The 19,709-nt window shown below is 36.4% G+C and overlaps 1 protein-coding gene across 1 annotated transcript; it reads left to right on the top strand.

Moving 5' to 3' along the window:
- The first annotated feature begins 11,238 nt into the window (after positions 1-11,238).
- Positions 11,239-15,100, top strand: LOC125177886. Its single transcript, XM_047880466.1, has 6 exons — positions 11,239-11,436; positions 11,832-11,985; positions 12,555-12,737; positions 14,066-14,177; positions 14,575-15,014; positions 15,097-15,100. The coding sequence occupies exons 1-6, from the start codon at positions 11,322-11,324 to the stop codon at positions 15,098-15,100; spliced, it is 1,008 nt and encodes a 335-aa protein (XP_047736422.1). The 5' UTR covers positions 11,239-11,321.
- Positions 15,101-19,709: the final 4,609 nt, after the last annotated feature.

Here is a 19,709-nt window from a genome sequence, read left to right as displayed (position 1 = left end):
ATATATAAAGCGTAAGCCGAACGCTTAAGTTTAAGCTCCCATGTACCTACTCAGGTTCGGACGAAAGCTCTGAAACTTCGTTGCAATTTCTATGGGGTCGAACTGCGCCAGAATATTGATGAAATGCACGCAGAATGCGAGCGACGCCACTACTTAGCATACGCCTTGCATTCCGCGCACGACGCAAGCACGGATTAGTGATCACTAACGAATGCGACCGCTGATGAGGAGAGTAATTAATTAAGTAATTAGTTTAGTGGTAATTAGTTCCGCATGAGATCGGCTACGCTTGAAATGGAGACGAGAATTTAAATAACTTTCCAAATTTATTTTAAAAACACTTTTGAAAATGAATGTCCATCGGATCGTCAACTACTTAGCACCACGCAGTCTTTTTTCTGATCTTATACTTCAGAAACTTTAATTAAAAGTTTTTAAGGATTATTAATTTAATGAATAATAAGTAAAGCGAGGAAAGGCGCAAAAAAAATTAATTTTAAGCTCAAATACCGTTTACGCATAACAGATTAACGATGTGTACGTATTCAACTTTATTTATCAGCAGGTATTTATTCAACTCTAATGTTCATTGTTATCAGGTGCTCATTAAATAATTGCATGCACGATGAATCAGGGCATCTCTTTCTGCTTCAGGATCTCTGTTTCCGTGTAGGATCAGGATCTCTGTTTCCTTGTAGAAATACGGGCGTGTATCCGGCCAATATCACACTGTAAAAATACCAACCAAAAAACTATGAGAAAACCATCAGAATATTCATGAGTGAACCAGGAGATCAAAATTTCTTTTATGAACTTTTTACGAAATTTCTATCGACATTTATGAAGAAAACTTGTATATTAGAGAAATGTGAGGATTAATTATGCATTTCATTTAAAAGTGCATCACTTTCTGTATGATTGATGATTCTCTTGAATCTTTCAAATTGCACAAGTTTTTCTGGCAATGGTGATTAATGAGTCATTGAAATTTCATAAGACTACTTTGATTGCTGCTCACTTCGTCTGTTGTAAGAATTCAATTAAGGCAGAAATACAGCAATAATTTATGTCCGGTGAATATGCCATCAGTATCGTAACTACGAAAAAATCATACAAAACCACAACATCACGATATTGGTGGCTTCAAAATGAGTTGTAACTTTAAAACTGCTGTTGCGTTTCAGCTTTTTAGCGCATTTTCTCATTTATGGAAAACAAAAACGCTATTGTGCTCGTCATGTCCGTCCGTCCCTGACGACCGTCCGTGACTTCACGTCACGGACGGACGAGAAAATGCGCTCTCTGTCAATCTCTGCAGTGAGTACTGATCTAATTTTTTAAGATGAGAGCCTCGTCTCAAGTTAAAGACATTGCCTAAAGCAATTGTGAATCAAAATCAGAGCTGCGCAGTCGAAAATATTAGAAGAATTTCATACCGTAGACTGCCAGTCGTCCAGTAGCCACTGATGTTCATGACGTCATCTTCGTAAAAATATTCATCGTCCAAGATTTTTGTACGGGGAAGAGCAGTCGGCCAGTGCAGGATCGCTGGCATTCACACAACTGTAAAAGCATCGCCGAAAATACGACTGTATAAGCACGGCTAGAAAAACTGCAACGCGGCCACTAGGCTTCCTAACAAAGTCAACACAATAGTTGCGTTCAATTGCGCTTTAGGAAGTTTAGAATTTGTCGCACCATCGGCGAGCGGAGGCCATTGTGGCAGTGAGACGTGACGTGAAAACTAACAGCCCTTCGCCATGCCCTCACTTGGGGCTACAGGAGGGGATGCTTTTCCCCTAGAGATACTTGGCCAAGATAAAATTACCCTGGATGAAAACGGTTGCAAGAAAACAATTTTATGTTTCACTTCGAGAATTTCGGGGCTAAGAATTACGCAATAGGATGAGTTCTTAAAGTGGTTTCTAAACAATTTTTACTTTCGAAGAGTGAAATCTACTTGAAGAAATATTACGTGAAAATAATAGATATTATAATGAGAATGCAAACATGTAAAAAAAATGTGTCTTGTCATAATACGTGGTATTTTAGACCAAACTTTTATCGACACTATGTTAGACCAATCATCCGGTGAAACGATAAAAAGTTGGCATCAAACAATATATTTAATGGATGGGACTGGAAAAATGAGTGAAAGCAACAAACAGGGCAGAAATGACTTCAAATTGCCCAGAAAGGATGTTCACATGGCGAGTTTTGTGCCACTCAAATAACTGCAATTTGTTATCGCCCAGAATGGACGTTCGCGAGGCAAGCATAGAACCACTCGAATAATGGCAATTGACTGAATCCATTGAAGAACTTAACGGGCGTCAAGTGTGTTGTTCCGGTGTTCCGGGTATCGATCCATCATCGGAAGTTCGACCAAATTGCCTGGACTAGAAAGAATGAATAGTGCATACTTTTTACGCCATTTCCAGTTGTACTATCACGTATAAATATTAGGTTTTAGTTTCCCAAATGACATTCCGACAAACATTTAAAAAAATTAGAAGGATATAGCTTTGTAAAATGTCTCATGTTAAATCCTGATAATGAGCATATCTTCAGACGGCTCTTCATTGCAAGTTCGGCATTATAACAGTGAAGGAAAAATACTTAATTCCTCATTTATGATTTGAAGTAAATTGAACATGATTATCTATTCATGAATACAAAGTTGTTCAACACAATTCATATGAAATTAGGTCCAGAATTTCATGCAATTTAAATTAGAAGACTAATTCGTAGGTTGAGGAGCCTTACAGTGTTGCTGCGCGGCCGCCTCACTGCTTAATCTGGCTGAAAAGGCAGCCATGTTGACGGAGCGCTCGACGCTGTTGGCTCAGGTCCCTAACTTAATTCTGTAGGAGACCCTCTGCTCCTGCCACAACCCCTCCTACACTAGAGGTCCTAGAGGGCAAGCTCATTGTGATCCTTTACAGCATTCCTATTAATACTGCGGGAATTTATAATATAATTCTGTAATTAGGGTTCAGAATGATCACTATGAATTAATGGGCATGATCAGTTTAATTAATGTGAGTGGATGCCATTTATATTCAAAAAAGTTTAGAAGATAATGTTTTCCCAAAAAATACGAAAGCAAAACCGCTGAATCAGGGTAAATATTTTTTCGCCAAGTCTTGTTTGTTCATTTTAATATTGACTTCACAGGGCCTTCACTGGGTCAAAATACACTAGCACAACTGAACCATTGAACTTACGTGTGCCAGAAATCTACCTATTCTGGCTACACTTTTTATCGTGCTAGAGCAAGTCAGGCAGACTCGCTTATTTATCTCGGTATTGCAAGTTTAAGCCCGCATACGACATCGACTTATTAATTACAACTCCTGAAAGTGCAATAGATACGTGCTCGCAATATCTTTATTCTAATATTAGAAATTGGCCGACTGATAGTTTTTCTTACGTACAAAGACACAATATAAATTAATTAATTAATTAAGGACCCCAAAAGCTTCCTACATCCAATATTGCATCTCATGTACTGGCGCAACTCTATCGTCAACAAGTTGATAACAAAATACCGACATAAGGTGCGCTAAATTAAATTAAATTTATCATGCATATTGCATTCAACATGGCTTTCTGAATTGAATTATCACCGCACTAGATAATAAAATCTACATTGTCACGGATAATTCGTAATGCATTGTCTAGTATTTATATTTATAGATAAGGAAGCATATTAATGCAGCACGATTCCTTGAGATACGTTGACGCGGAGCCACACAATTTATTCTAAAAAGAAGCTCGTGAATCATTGACGCGAAGCCAATAATGTTGAGATACTGGCGTGCATTTAATAGAACAGCTTCCAAAAGCTGGCAACATACTGCGCTTATTGGTATAAATCAAGAGCGATGCAGCAGCGTAAACTTTCGAATGCTCTCCTTTAAGTTCAATTGATTACCGATTTTGAAATAATGTTTTTATATCGAGGATCCCTAAAATTCGAGGATCGAGGATCCCTAAATTGGATCCCTAAATAAAATTCAAACACTTTATATGGATTCGGGACACCGCTTCTTTTTTTGAACATATAAAATTAAACTTGAATCCCGAATTTACATATAATTAAAGTCCTTGTTTGAAGTGCAAGCAATCGATAGGATCCTATTTAGAAGTTAGCAACTTAACGACGATTATACAATGAATTTCTTAACTAGTTACAAATAGTAAATTTACAAGCGCTATCGTAAATTGTCTTTAACACCGAGACTCCAGCATGAAGAGGCTGTTGCTTAACATAAACAATGTTAGAGATAGGAATCGTTTATTACTAGTTCTAAAATTGAATTTATATTTTTTGTTGAAGTAAGAAAGTATTTTAGGGAAGTTTGACACAAAGGTTTTATAGCTGGTTAAGACTTATTGAATTTTATTTTATAACTATTGTGTTATTCGTCAGTTTTATTCATCTTATCCACAAATGTTAAATGGATGGCCTACGATTATGAAATAATATTTGGGGCAAATGAAGGCTTTCTTTTTCTATTCATTCAGTGAAGGAGCCCCGAACAACGAACCTAAAATCTAAGCATTGATGAATAACGCCTTTGCAGTATAACGGTATGACTAATCCGTTATACTGATCGTATAACGGATCCGTTATACTTATCGTTATACTGATCGTATATAAACACAGGATGTGTCAGATAGACACTATATACAGTATACACAGATCTTCCTGTTTGGCCGATCACTTAAATTAGTCATAAGTTCCATGTCAAGACGAAAAGTAAAAGTAATAAGGTTGTAGTCATATTTATATCGTTATTAGGCACCACCTTATTCAGACCAGAAATTACGTCCATATTTCAGTAACAACAACAGCTCTTCGATTGATTTCTGATATTTATGACTGGACGGCTGGCCCAGGGCGGCTCACTCCTGCTGCTGCCGTGGCATTGATCCGCGCACTCCTAGTGTCAGCTGTGGCTGGAGAAAAGTCTTAAGCCTTTCAAACTTTCTTCCAAGACATCAAAAAAATATATTTCGGAGAGTTGATGCTATAGTTTAATTAGAAATTTAATTCATCTACTTCTATTCCGCCAAATTGATAACAATTTTTATTTATGAGGCAAACGTGACCTCTCCGTCTTGGAAATGTTGTAACGCGTTTTTTATACCTGAAATCAAATTAATATAATGGTATTTACCTACCATGAGAGACCGTATCGCGCTCATGAAGTTGCACCATTGAGAAATTTTTTCCTTTTTTTTTTGCTCTTCATCAAGAAGCGTGCATATTAAGCTCGAGATAATAACCAGTTCCAGCATCACTACGAGTCTCACACAAAACGCTTCCCATTATTTGTCGCGTCAAATACAGAGATAAGTTCAAGATAATCAGCTATGGCAGCCTAAACCGTCAGAAATTGAGGTTCATTGCCCCTCCAGCGACTTGACGAGCATAACAAACCTCGCATGTTATGCGTTTCGATCTCGCGCAACTGTCGCTCTAACGTCTCGACGAATCCTAGCCTTCATCGTAAGAATTGTGGCGAAAAAATCGTGCATTTTCGTGCTTCTCTACGGACAATAATGACAGTTCTGGTACCTCATCTGGAGAGTCGAATATAATTTTCTTTTATTGAGAGAGTATCTTACTTTAGTAAAGAAATTTTCATGAAGTGATACTTCTAAAAAAAGGAAATATTTGCCCGTAAAAATATTGTCACAAAACTATAATAGTTGTTTCGCCATAACAAATTATTCTTGTCTACAGAAATAACCGAGTTACAAATATTACTTAATTCATCAATGTTTACTAAATTTATATCAAATTAATAATAAAATAATTCGGGTACCGGTTAGAAGTAAATAATTACTTTATGTCACAATAATTGTTTCTGTCACAATTTTTTCATTCAACATTTCTCTATTTATTAGTGCTTTAATTATAATCAATAACTTCAAATTAAATTCACAATTTTTTTAATTGAAAATTCATTTACAAATTTTCAATAAATGAACACGAAAATTCATCCCAAACCATAAGGCAAGGGAGACGGAAGATCTTTTCACACTGACATTTCAACAGACCAGTCACGGCTTCTTCATAAGAGATACACAACAAACTTGTCTCAAGAGCCAGCGTTCCTATGAGGCTGATTTGCATTACGTGACGCAGGCAGACATTGCCTACAGTGGGGCCAGCTTCGGCAATGTTTGCTAAGTCTCTTCATATTTGCTCATGTCGATGAATGCCAAAGTTTTTTTAGCGCTATTACGCGCACTATAAAAACTCCCCTAAAACCTAAATTAAAGGCGTTAATTCGAAACAACTTCTGGCATAAGACATAAAACCGGAAAAAGTAGCACGACGATCTATAAAGTCGAGCTAGCAGCCCGAGCGGAAAAGAGACTTCATGGCTGAGAAGGATTTTGTCAGTCTTTACTGATGGTGGACTTTTACAGTCTTTACTGATGGTGGACTTTGACAGTCTGTACTGATGGTGGACTTTGACAGTCTTTACTGATGATGGACTTTGACAGTCTTTATTGATGGTGGACTTTTAAGTCTTCACTGATGGTGGACTTTGACAGTCTTTACTGATGGTGGACTTTGACAGTCTTTACTGATAGTGGACTTTGATGATAGTCTTTACTGGTGGTGGACTGTTACAGTTTTTACTGATGGTGGACTTTTACAGTCTATACTGATGATGGACTTTGACAGTCTTTACAGATAATGGACTTTGACAGTCTTTACTGATGGTGGACTTGGACAGTCTTTACTGGTGGCAGACTTTGACAGCCTTTATTAAGGGAGGACTTTGACAGTCTTTACTGATGAAACTGCTCAATATCTTATCAGTGAAATAAATTATGGAAGGCTGTCTCGCTAATGGAACCTAACTTTATTTGAATATTGGCAAACAGTTAGTAATCAAACATGAATCAGTTGAAAATATGTCTTGAATGCTAGCCAATTACAAAGACAGATTTACTATGAGATCAAGGTCAAAATTTAAATGCAGTTCGTTTAAAATTATTATGATTAAAATTCAAAACTCTGAATACGCATGCTCCTTTAACTAAATAATAAATGTGTAGGTGTATTATTTTCCATCTGATCCTTCAATGCCTTATTTTAATTCGGCTGTGATACGATAAATCGCTCAATATTATTTAATTATAAAGTTATTATCAACAGTAATTATTATGCCAGCTCAACAATTCCCCAAAGCTGGAGACTATTTTTACCTATGATAATAAAGAGAAAGGGAAGTACTTAGTTTTTTAAGGCTCATAACAAGATGATCTACTGATAACTCGAGGATACGGACCAAGTTATCGCTTTTATCAGCACTTATAATCCCTTGATAAGTGCACAGTAAACTGTGCGCACCACATATCAACAAACGACATGTGTTGTATTTTGAAGTTAAGCCAACATCAAATACACATAAAAAACATGAACTATATGTTCATGCTGTCCTGGGGAAATTGTGCATTTATTTTCGAATATGTTGTAGTCACGTGCAAAGTGAGTTGCTTCACTTGCATACACGGCATGACCGTCCATACACCGACGAGCATTAATTAAACACGAGGTTGAATTGCTCGAATGCAAAAATGGCAAGCAGTTTTTGTCAAGTGATTCTTCAACGTTGTTCATTATTCATCCGTAATTTATCTCAATATTTTCCGAGAATTATAAATAAATTTCAAATATTGTGCAATTATTTTTTAATTAAATATTTTACGCACAATTTTTTATCGTTTTTTATACCCCCATTGTAATTACACGTTGTAAGTATATAATTTGAAGATATATCGCAGCATAATTAAGCCCTAGTTAATGAGCGTCTCTTTGTATACTGGTCATTAAAATATTACATTCAATGGCAGCTAAATACCGAACTGTGAATTAAAGAATAATCCTAAGATGAAATCCTACCAGCCGAGCTCTGCTTCATCATGCAGGAAAAGAGGTATTTAGCATCGATATTTCCAGCACTGCACATGTGACTCGACTTACATTATTAGAGCTACATGTACAATGTACATGTTCAACGTGAAAAATGCGGCATGTTTGAAACCCAATGCATAACTTAACATTATAAATAGTGTTTAAGTGATCAGATTAAAATTCCGAATATTACTCTGCAGAGTTTTACAACACTACTCATATTTAATTTTTGATGTTGTTATGTTTCATTACGATGTTGTTTTTTATTATGATGTACTGTTTCATTATGATGTTGTGTTTCATTGTGAAGCAGTTGTGTTTCATTATGATGATGTTGTGTTTCATTGTGATGAAGTTGTGTTTCATTGTGATGTTGTTGTGTTTCATTATGATGCTGTTGTGTTTCATTATGATGAAGTTGTGTTTCATTGTGAAGCAGTTGTGTTTCATTATTATGTAGTTGCGTTTCATTATGATGTAGTTGTGTTTCATTGTGATGTTGTTGTGTTTCATTATGGTGCTGTTGTGTTTCATTATGATGCTGTTCTGTTTCATTATGATGTTGTTGTGTTTCATTATGATGCTGTTGTGTTTCATTATGATGCTGTTCTGTTTCATTATGATGTTGTTGTGTTTCATTAGGATGTAGTTGTGTTTCATTATGATGTTGTTGTGTTTCATTATGATGTTGTTTTGTTTCATTATGATGTTGTTTTGTTTCATTATGATGTAGTTGTGTTTCTTTATGAAGTTGTTGTGTTTCATTATGATGAAGTTGTGTTTCTTTATGTTGTTGTAGTGTTGCATTATTATACAGCTGTGTTTCTTTATGTTGTTGTTGTGTTTCATTATGATGGAGTTGTGTTTTATTATGATGCAATTGTAATTTATTATTATGTTGTTGTATTTCTTTATGTTGTTGTTGTGTTTCATTATGATGTTGTTTTGTTTCATTATGATGTAGTTGTGTTTTTTTATGAAGTTGTTGTGTTTCATTATGATGGAGTTGTGTTTATTTATGTTGTTGTTGTGTTTCATTATGATGGAGTTGTGTTTCTTTATGTTGTTGTTGTGTTTCATTATTATGCAGCTGTGCTTCTTTATGTTGTTGTTGTGTTTCATTATGATGGAGTTGTGTTTTATTATGATGCAATTGTAATTTATTATTATGTTGTTGTGTTTCTTTATGTTGTTGTTGTGTTTCATTATGATGGAGTTGTGTTTCAATATGATGTAGTTGTGCTTCATCATGATGCCATATGAACTGCGTGCTGCCATATCAGTCTCGTTGGCATATGATGTACGTGATGGCATCTGCCATATGCGTTGCCATATGCCAACGTCAAGTTAATATTTCGATAAGTTACTAGGAGCAACTTTCACTGAACTTGCGTAATTGTTGGTGCAAAGTTCGTTGCGCCAATTCTTTCAGCTCCAATGAAATTCATCTAAAGTTGATGGAACTTGACAACTAAGACAACTTTTTATAATTAGGGCCAAGAAGCGCCTGGATATAGTTTTTAATTCTGTCACAGTAATTACTTGAAATAAATAAGGAATAATTGCAACACTTAATATGCATGAAATTTGCAAACTTTCCGAGCTTAGCCTCAGGTCAATTTGCAGTAGAATATATAAAATTCAGAATTTTTATTCCCTTAAAAAATTTTTAGTCTCTTCATGTATGATTTTATGTTATAAATTATATTATTTGCAATTATGTCGAAGTCAATCGTTGAAACCGAATTAAGATTTTGATTATTCAGTTTGCTATTAAAACCTTCAATTAGAACGACGAGTTTCACCACAAAGGTCTTACTTGCCAGTTTTAAAAGAGACACTCGATCAGCCTTAAAGAGCTGTTCACTAAATTTGGAAAGATTTGTCTCACGATGCGGAAATCGGAACCTAGAAAATCGAATAATAAATGATAATTAATTAGAGGAGTTTTTATCCGAAAGATAGTTGCACCTGCTTCATTCACAAACAGTTAAAACCTTGTAGTCTGTGCAAATAATCTTATATATATTTACAGCAGAATTTGAACTTATACTAATAAATTTAATTCATAAATAATTGACCGTGATTGACAAAGAATACATCCACATTCACGAAGCGAGCCTCAGAATAAAATCTTTTAATCGCCAAATAACTGCGCAATTCCAGAACAAAAATCAACAGGAATAAAATGATAAACAGTTCCGCATTTTCCGGAAGTAATAAACGCTCTTCAATGAAAAGAATGTAATCACGTAATTAATTAGAGCAGATCCAGCTCATTTTACATGACAATTCAAAGCTTCGTCCCAATTGATGTCCTCGATCGATCGTTCGCATGTGGTGCTTGAGACTCAAATTACGGCGGCCATATTAGCTGGTCTAATTGACGCTTTTTTACGCTGCTATCGAAGCACTTGAAATGTAGGCCCACTCCTAGGCCTAGTAATGAGATAAAATTGGTAGCAAGGCCAGGTCATCTTGCGGTGCTTTGCATTTGTGCTCAGGAGCTCTAGACTTCACCACGTGTCGAGCCTACGAGGGTTGGAAAAAAAATAATTTAAATATGACGTCACCGTGCGTCGGTTTGAGGCATTTACGACATTAAGGTATAACCTCATAATCCATTCAGATTGACTTGACTCAAAGTTAATTAATTCCCTTGAATGATTAGAAAATTGAAAAATAATTTAATCTAAATACGCCGTGCCGTGTGCCGGCATGAGGCATTTACGACTAAGGTTTAACCTCATAATTTGCGTATAGTAACTCAACTCTGAACTAATAAATCGCATTAACTGCAAAAGAAACTTGGAAAATCGTTTATATTTCGCAAAATTTGTTTATTTAATTGTAATTTGATTGAAATTTAACCTTCTAATTAACAGCGTAACTTTTCCTTAACCTGCTAATTCATATTATCGTAAGAAACGTGGAGAGGTCAAATAAATACAATCCAGAAAGTTAACTTCGGGTATTTGTGAGAAACAATTCATGTCAAACCCTATAAGCTTCTTTACATACCTACCATTGAAATATTGAATCCTGATCTAGCGATAGGCAAATATTATCATCCAATGTACTTGCTGTCGATTGATTATGATAATGATTATACTAAATATGATATTAATTTTTCTGTTGATTAATTACGAAAAAAAAACTCTTCAGAAACTTATTTCTAGGGATTCGAGTAATGATGCGTAACAATGCTACAAATTTGCTCGTCTTACCTTATTTCCAATAACATCAAATCAATCGACAATTGTAATGATTCTCCAATCATATCAAGTAGGAACAAGTGTCTTCAATAAATTATTTTAGTAAGATCTGAGAATTTAGTAATTCAATTAAGCTGTCTACACTCTAAAGTCTAGAGAACATGAACATAAAAACGTTCTTGTGTGTGACGGCAGCCCTCACGCTGATGATAAGACAAACATTTTCAACGGAAGATAACAGTGACAAAAAATTCTATATGAACAACGATCAACAAGGTAAGACAATATGAGTAACTTATATCGTACTATGCGTAACATTTGTACTCACTTGTAAGGTTGAAATATCACATATAGAGTGTTAGTACTTCAGTCTCAGTGGTGACATAAAATTATTTTGAATTTAAAACGTAATCATTGAGTCTCCCTCAGATACTGAAATGAATAAAAAAAATTAACTTCGAAAAAATATACCAAAATGTGAGTTGGATATTAATCTACATAAATTAGCGACAGATTTTTTAATTTAGATTGCTCTTTAAAGCACATTTATTTCATCAGAATAAATTGCGGATAGGAAATAATTTAGCCAAGATTCTCTTGTTATGCGTACATTGAAGCAATCTCGTTATTTTTCAATCATATTTTGAGTGAAATAAAGAATATTCTATTAGCCAGCCATGAGTTGCTTGGTTGCGATGCAGCAAAAGTGGCAGAAGAGGCGGGGCGACATCTTGGTGAAACAATCAAGGATCAATTCTTGCGTCACAGCAAAGTCAACTTGAAGAACCTGACGCTTCCTTTCCTCCCCTTGATATCTCTCTACCAGTAAGTGTCAACTCAAATATTATCTACGCTAGTTTACCATTTAAATTGCTCTCCTGTTGTCTTAAGTAATTGAAATGAAATCCAATGAGTGCACTTGCAATTAACACATAGCATAAGAAATTTTAGTCTAGATAGCAATACGGGTCCATGAATGTCACTCAATTAGATAATATCTTATGAACATCCCTATACTGGATAATATTTCGTAAACGTCCCTTAATAAAAAGTTTAGCGTCCTCCACTTGCCGAGTAATCGTTTACTTTCAGTAGTAATCGTCTTGAAAACTATCCCCAAATTTTATTCGATCAAATTCTATCTCTACCGGTCTCTCGTAGATTCTTATTCTATTCTATTTTACTTCTGCCAGACTTTCTTCGTTTTTTATCGATCGTATTCATTTTAGCGAAACTAGCGTTCATTCATTTTAACTAATATTTTATCTTATCCGCGCCAGCATTTATTCTAATTCGATCGTCCATCTGTGAAACTCTGGCGCGTCGTCCCTCTGTCAGTGGAACTCTGTCAGTCCCTCTTCAACTCTTACTTTTTCACCCGCCATCTGTTGCAGAGTATCGTTGGCGCTGACTAATGTGCAAATCTTGGGCCTGGAAAAGTTCACATTGAACGTTGACGTGCTGGGCAACAAGAACAAGAGCTTCACGTTCTCCTTCCCTCAGCTCACGTTGCTGGCTGACTACGTCGCTGGCGGTCACGTCAACGACCTTCCCTTCGTCGGGGAGTCCACGCTCAAGTCAGGGCAATACTAACATTAGACTAGGATACTAACATTAAACTAGGATCAGTTCAGCTCGAAATGACGTTGTTAAGGATATTTAAGCGATATTATGAGAGTAGTGAATGGTGTGGGCCGGTATCAGCACTCTAATCATAATGACGTCGGCGCTGAAGAATAGGCCTGATGTGGTCTTTCACCGATTCTTGTACTTTTCGTGACTTGTTCACAGGAGATCTGAAAACAGGTCCTTCGACCGGATATTTTCAAGACTGACAATAGTTTGAAATAGCTACTAGGCTTCCATCGAGTTCGATATGGTGCTAGGCATTGCAAGTCGGAACATATATTTCTAGTCTGTCTAGCAATATATGCTGTAAATGCATCTAGTCTGATCCTGAATGCATTTGTATTCGGAGCGTCAACGATGTAATCACGGAGGCTGTTCCATATGTCGGTGATTCGAAGCGAGAATAAATTTTATTACGGGGATGAGTTGCAGCGCAGTTTTTTTAGTTTATTGCTGTGGCCCCTGGTGTTGGTTCTTGTTTCCAATTCTAGTAATCCTTCTATGACCTTGTATAAACCATTAGTATACTTGTATACTTCAATGAGGTCACCGACGATAACAGAGGCTTGGAAGCTTCGTTATCTCTAATCTTTCTTCATAGGACTTGCTCTTCAAGCCTGGAATTATCCTTATTGCACGCCTTTGTACATTCTCAATTAAATTTTTGTTACTTTCAAGTTTCGGTGACCACACGGCGTTTCCAAACTCTAGGTTCCTACAGGTATTGGCACGATTGCCTATATGGGTACCGATATGTTTACCGGTATGAGCTTCGGTATAGGAACCGGTATAGGTACCAGTTTAGATACCGGTAGGGTATCTAAATTTTTATCTAACCCTACCGGTTTAGATACCGGTAGGGTTTAGGTACCGGTATGGTTACCTGTATAGGTACCGGAATGGGTGATGGTTCTGGTGATGTCACCAGATATTCGCCTGACTGTTATAACGTGAGGTTGTATGCACTTACTGATTTGTACCTACATCTGCTTACGAACTAAAAAATGTAAAAAATTTGGAAGAATTTAAAGTAAAACAGTACGAACTGATAATTCACACATTAGTGAAATTATTAACTATATTTTCACAGATTAGTCAACAATTTAAGCAGACCATAAGTTGGACGTTAACCTGCAACTAATTGAGAACAATTTAATTATGGAACATAACAAATTTTCTGCTTTACCTTTAAACTTCAGCTTGCATGCAGTAATAAACTCCATTAGTGATGATCAAGTTATTTTGATAATTATTTTCGACTCTTCGCTCCACGCAGTGCCACGTTGATCGAACCTTCCATGCAAGTGTGGTATTGGCAGAAGCCAGGCACCAAATTCTGCGCCCTAGAAAACTCTACGGTTTACCAGCTTAATCTCGCCAGCATGGATGTGAGTGAAATAAGTCCTATATTTCACTGAAAATTAACATCAATATTTCAGCAGTGGAGTCATTATTTCATTACTCATATAGTAAAGGATATCACACATAAAGCGATTTCTATTCGTCCTCACTTGATATTTAGAGGATAATAACTCACGGCTGATGATAAGTAAGCCTATGATTTTAGGTCAGGGTGAAATTGTGAACAAAATCTATTAAAAATCTATATGTTCATGAATTTAAATTCAAACCTAACATTACTGCAATTAGATGAGAAATTATCTTGAATTGAAAATTAACGAAGTATCAATTCTCCATTTCAAACAAGGAACAACTTCAAATGCTCCAATTTTTATATCTAATCCTTATCAGATTTTGGTTATCTTAAAATTTTTACCACAACAGATAAATTTCGATGACCTAAACCCCGGGCAAGATTCAGGACAGCTCATCAATACCATGCTGAACGCATACGCGAAGGATCTAGCATTCCTACTCACGATGGCTCTAAACGACGAAACAAAACTCCATCCTAAAGTGGACAACATCGTCGTCAAAATTATCAATAATAAGTGTCCCATGTATCATAGCTACCTCGCAAAAACGTTGCGGTCAATCCAAGATGAAATCAAGCTTGGTGAACTGAGAAGTAAAATTGCTGCTCCGGTCTTTGAACCTGAGACGAAATTCCAGAGAAAAATTCAAGTGGATTCTAATGATAATGTTCATGACTTCTATTTTACTAAAAAGGAATTTTCAACGGATCTGATTGAAAATATGATAGACGTAGAGCAGGAATTGAAATTCAGCATAGAAGAAGAAGCTTCGAAAGAAATCGAGGAACCGCATGCGTTGAATGCAGAGAATACAAGGAAACTATACGAGGAAGAAGGTTTCATGGACTTTGATTCTTCATCGATATCGGAGCTGAAGGGAAAGATCGGCCTGGCAAATTGTGTCAAGTCGACACTCGGCGTCTTCGCTCGTGGCAAAAGTGAACGAGTGGACGCGGTTTCAAGTGAAGGTAAATTTTAATTTATGTTTTAAAGACCAATCATCAAAACTGCCAATACCGGACTTAATAATAGTGAATTAACTTGGATATGTTACTAAAATTAATGTCATCTCGGAATTTAACAGTTCAATACATTTGAGATACCGAGCCATCTTCAGCGGACTTCTTCGAGCAAAAATATATGATTATATTACTCCATTGCAATAAAATATAATAAGTAATTTTCCGATGTTATATAATAGAAAAGGTTAAATCGATAGACCTCGTGTAATTTTTCTTCATCCCCAGCTGTACCAGAGGCAAACTCCCAATCAACGGATGACGACACCGAACTGCAGAGCCCCGCGGACGACGCAGGACTGCAACGTTATATCTTCGGTGACATGCGTTCAGATTTACAGAACATATTTACTGAGCTTATCTCACTCGTCAATAAAAAAGTTCGGTGATGAAAGAACAATTTGAATCTGTATATTTAGTAAAATCAAGAAGTTAAACAAATGCATGCGAATAATACATCCACTAAAATCTCTACGGTGGAAATTCATTCACTAAAGTCTTTATGCGGACAGGACATATTCACTAATATCGTTGTTCTGGAAGAACATGCACTGAAATCTTTATGCTTTAAGCTTCTCACTCTCGTTTCGCAGCAGCAAAAGTTTGTAGTCTTGACACTCACTCATACTGTTCATATGTTCAAAAGAATTGGTGGAATTGGAATTCGTTTTTAATCACATTAATCAACAACCTCCAAATTGCTGGATATTCTTTATCTAATATACTGTTATTATATCAAATATTTCTGAATAACAATCCATATTCGAGGGACATTCGTTTCGAATGATCACATAAAACTTTTGTTTTTTATTAGAATGGAAGTTCAATCCAAATTATATTGTAGAATGCCTTTTTGTAGGTTTGCTCGTTTGTTTTCGTCTTCCCTTGATATTTCGAAAGATATCGTCACTTCTCATCTTATCCTCTGAGAATAAGGTATCGTCGTCATATGTATTTGAATCCCTTGCGTTAACATGGTACAAACATTTCTCATTAAACTTCAATTGAGTTTCTTCATATGTCATTATAATTTTATTTGCATTTGAATGCATTTTTCACACATTTCAGTTTTGGGAAAGATCGCTGCATTTCATTTCCAACCAAGTCACGCTAAATTATGCTGCCCAAATAATGCCCTTCAATGCAATGAAAATGTTAAAGTAATAAGTTAGCATTGGAAGTAATGGAGCGAATAGTAATGGAAGTACGACAATATTGAAAATGAATTGCGATGCAATTACGATATTAAATGCAGTTACTGGCGGTCATCGAAGTTTGCCGTCATGCAATACTTCATAAGAACCATGCCAGTTTGTGGGAGGCGTGAAGCACTTCACAGTCTAGTCAAGTGAGGAATTGAAAGTCAGTCAAGCGGTTTCAGAAATGCCCTCCTCAAAATGAGCTTCAGTCACAATGCCACTGGACGTTAGCATAACGAAAAATGTTTTACTCTGCAGGAATATTTTGTTCGAAAATATTTCCGATTCACTGAACGAATTCCACAAGAAAAACAAGCTAACAGCCGACACGGTTTGTGGCTCGTGTACGATGCGCGTCCTCGTTCCCGCTATTCGATTTCTAACAAATTTCTCGCCCTCGAATATTGAATCGCAAATTTTTCGTAACTTTTACATGGGACAGAATGCTGAGGGCAACGTTGCATGCTGCATTTTAACGCACGGTGTCGTCACGGTCACGCTTATGGGACTTTTTGATAGTACAATAACTTTCATCCATGCGAAAATTTCATCAGTTGACTTTACCATGTCAAAACAAAACGCTGTAACAGTTCAAAACACCATGAGCCAAACACCGATTGTTAAGAACTGAACGTAAGCAACTGCAAGACGAGTATTAACAATCAAAACGGATAAGTTTATCACAAATAGTAACATGCTAACACTAAAACATTACCAGTCAAGCACTACCATCCAAAGCCTGCCAATGGATCATTGCTGGTAAAATATTACCAGTCAAACGCATTCAGTTAAACGCATCTACCTGGTAGTTAAGGGCTGGTTACGTTTGAACCCTGGCAGTCGAACACTCGCTTTCGAATGCTAGGAGTCGATTGCTAGGAGTCGAATACTAGGAGTCGAATACTAGGAGTCGAATACTAGGAGTCAAATGCTAGAAGTCGAACACTAGGAGTCGAATGCTAGGAGTCGAATACTAGGAGTTTAATACTAGGAGTCGAATACTAGGAGTCGAATACTAGGAGTCGAATGCTAGGAGTCGAATACTAGGAGTTGAATGCTAGGAGTCGAATACCAGGAGTCGAATACCAGGAGTCTAATACTAGGAGTCAAATGCTAGGAGTTGAATGCTAGGAGTCGAATACCAGGAGTCTAATACTAGGAGTTGAATACTTGGAGTCGAATGCTAGGAGTCGAATACCAGGAGTCGAATACCAGGAGTCGAATACTAGGAGTCGAATACCAGGAGTCGAATACCAGGAGTCGAATACTAGGAGTCGAATACCAGGAGTCGAATACTAGGAGTCGAATGCCAGGAGTCGAACACTAGGAGTTGAATACTAGGAGTTGAATGCTAGGAGTCGAATACTAGGAGTCGAATACCAGGAGTCGAATACCTGGAGTCGAATGCCAGGAGTCGAACACTAGGAGTTGAATGCTAGGAGTCGAATACTAGGAGTCGAATGCTAGGAGTCGAATACTAGGAGTCGAACACTAGGAGTTGAATACTAGGAGTTGAATGCTAGGAGTCGAATACTAGGAGTCGAATACCAGGAGTCGAATACCTGGAGTCGAATGCCAGGAGTCGAACACTAGGAGTTGAATGCTAGGAGTCGAATACTAGGAGTCGAATGCTAGGAGTCGAATACTAGGAGTCAAACACTAGGAGTTGAATACTAGGAGTTGAATGCTAGGAGTCGAATACTAGGAGTCGAATACCAGGAGTGGAATACCTGGAGTCGAATGCCAGGAGTCGAACACTAGGAGTTGAATGCTAGGAGTTGAATGCTAGGAGTCGAATACTAGGAGTCGAATGCTAGGAGTCAAACACTAGGAGTCGAATACTAGGAGTCGAATAGTAGGAGTCGAATGCCGTCATTTGAGGTATTTGCCGTCATCAGTCATGTTGCTGTGGACTCGTGCTTTCTCAAAGTCAACATTTAACGTGGGGTAATTGTAATAAGTAAGGGTGTGCTAATGTAACAGTCGCTACTATATGGAGGGCCTCGCATGGCTTGAAAAAACAGCAATTAATGACTATTTTCTTATTACACATGTAATTTTGAGTTCTTAAATACAAATCCCAAGCATACATTTAAATACTTAAATATTCAATCGAAAAAATTCAAATTTCAAGCTTACTGACAATTTTATTTATAAAAATCTTTAGATGAAAATTATCCTCAATGGGATTGATGTTACCACGATATTATTGATGGAGACTTGAATAGATTACAATTTCATTTATAATCGATGGTGCATTTTCCCATGGTGGCAACAGCTCTTCCAAGTGAAAATATTTGAATTCTGCAATAGAATTTTAAACTGTATATGATTAAAGTAACTTGTGCGTTACTTATATTCAAAAATTAATTCATTGTGAAATTTTATACCTATTTTTAATCGCATTAATAACATGTTCAATTTATTCTACAACCAGCCTTGTAATTATGTAATAATAAAATACGGTTTTCCTCAATAATACGCAAGCGCTCCTAAGAGAAAAATACCTTATCTCATGAAGATAGCAGATGCTCAAGATAATACCACGCATCAGAGGCGTTATCAGTGCTACTTGATAACAACAATAATTTAAGTGATAGTTGCCTCAATATCTAGGAACGCCAAGACCAGCTCACAATTAATTAAGAAATCAATGACGATTATTATTCAAGGTTAGTCACATAATTTGCGATCAATGACTAATCAGTTTGTCCTTATAGATCCATGTTTGCACTTTTTCTTATGTTTCCAAATTTCCCGAGCCATTGACATTCAAATTTAAATTGACGATCTATTTTATTCAGAAAAATGTTTGTTTGAGTCGCACTGATTTGAAATAATGAAAAAAAATAGAAAGGAAATATTAATATTGAAAGCAAATTAGTAGTTCGAAGACAGAAACTTTTTGGGACGGATACTTCATATATCAATCGAGTTTTTTTTAATGGATTTGTCTTCTTCGTCAGCAGCAGTCACATTCTAATTTAATCTCTTGCAATAGCTGAATGAACATTTAAAAGCTAAAGCTTGCAGTTGCCCAAGAAGGTAGCTGCGTTAAAGTGCGTCCATATAATGGATGTATATATGTAATGTTAATAGGATGCACTACGGTTGTTGATTGAGAATGTTTGGTGAATGACTGACTACATTATTTAGAATGGCAGGATGATTTCATACGACGTACGTTTAAAGTATGACATATCATGACGCACGTAAGACCAGCAGCAACTGTCAGCGCCACACCTCATGTATTAATTCAAGAGAAC

Source organism: Hyalella azteca, unplaced genomic scaffold, assembly GCF_000764305.2.
Source record: "Hyalella azteca isolate HAZT.00-mixed unplaced genomic scaffold, Hazt_2.0.2 contig5430, whole genome shotgun sequence".
NCBI lineage: Eukaryota > Metazoa > Arthropoda > Malacostraca > Amphipoda > Hyalellidae > Hyalella > Hyalella azteca.
The sequence above is the reverse complement of the archived record's forward strand: the minus strand, read 5'-3'. Positions and strand labels throughout refer to the sequence as shown.

Excerpts from the sequence above, each read along its gene's own strand:
- LOC125177886 (XM_047880466.1), top strand. The coding sequence starts at position 11,322 with ATGAACATAAAAACGTTCTTGTGTGTGACGGCAGCCCTCACGCTGATG. Across the intron at positions 11,986-12,554 it reads CCCTTGATATCTCTCTACCA|AGTATCGTTGGCGCTGACTA; the intron begins GTAAGTGTCAAC and ends CATCTGTTGCAG. Across the intron at positions 12,738-14,065 it reads GTCGGGGAGTCCACGCTCAA|TGCCACGTTGATCGAACCTT; the intron begins GTCAGGGCAATA and ends CGCTCCACGCAG.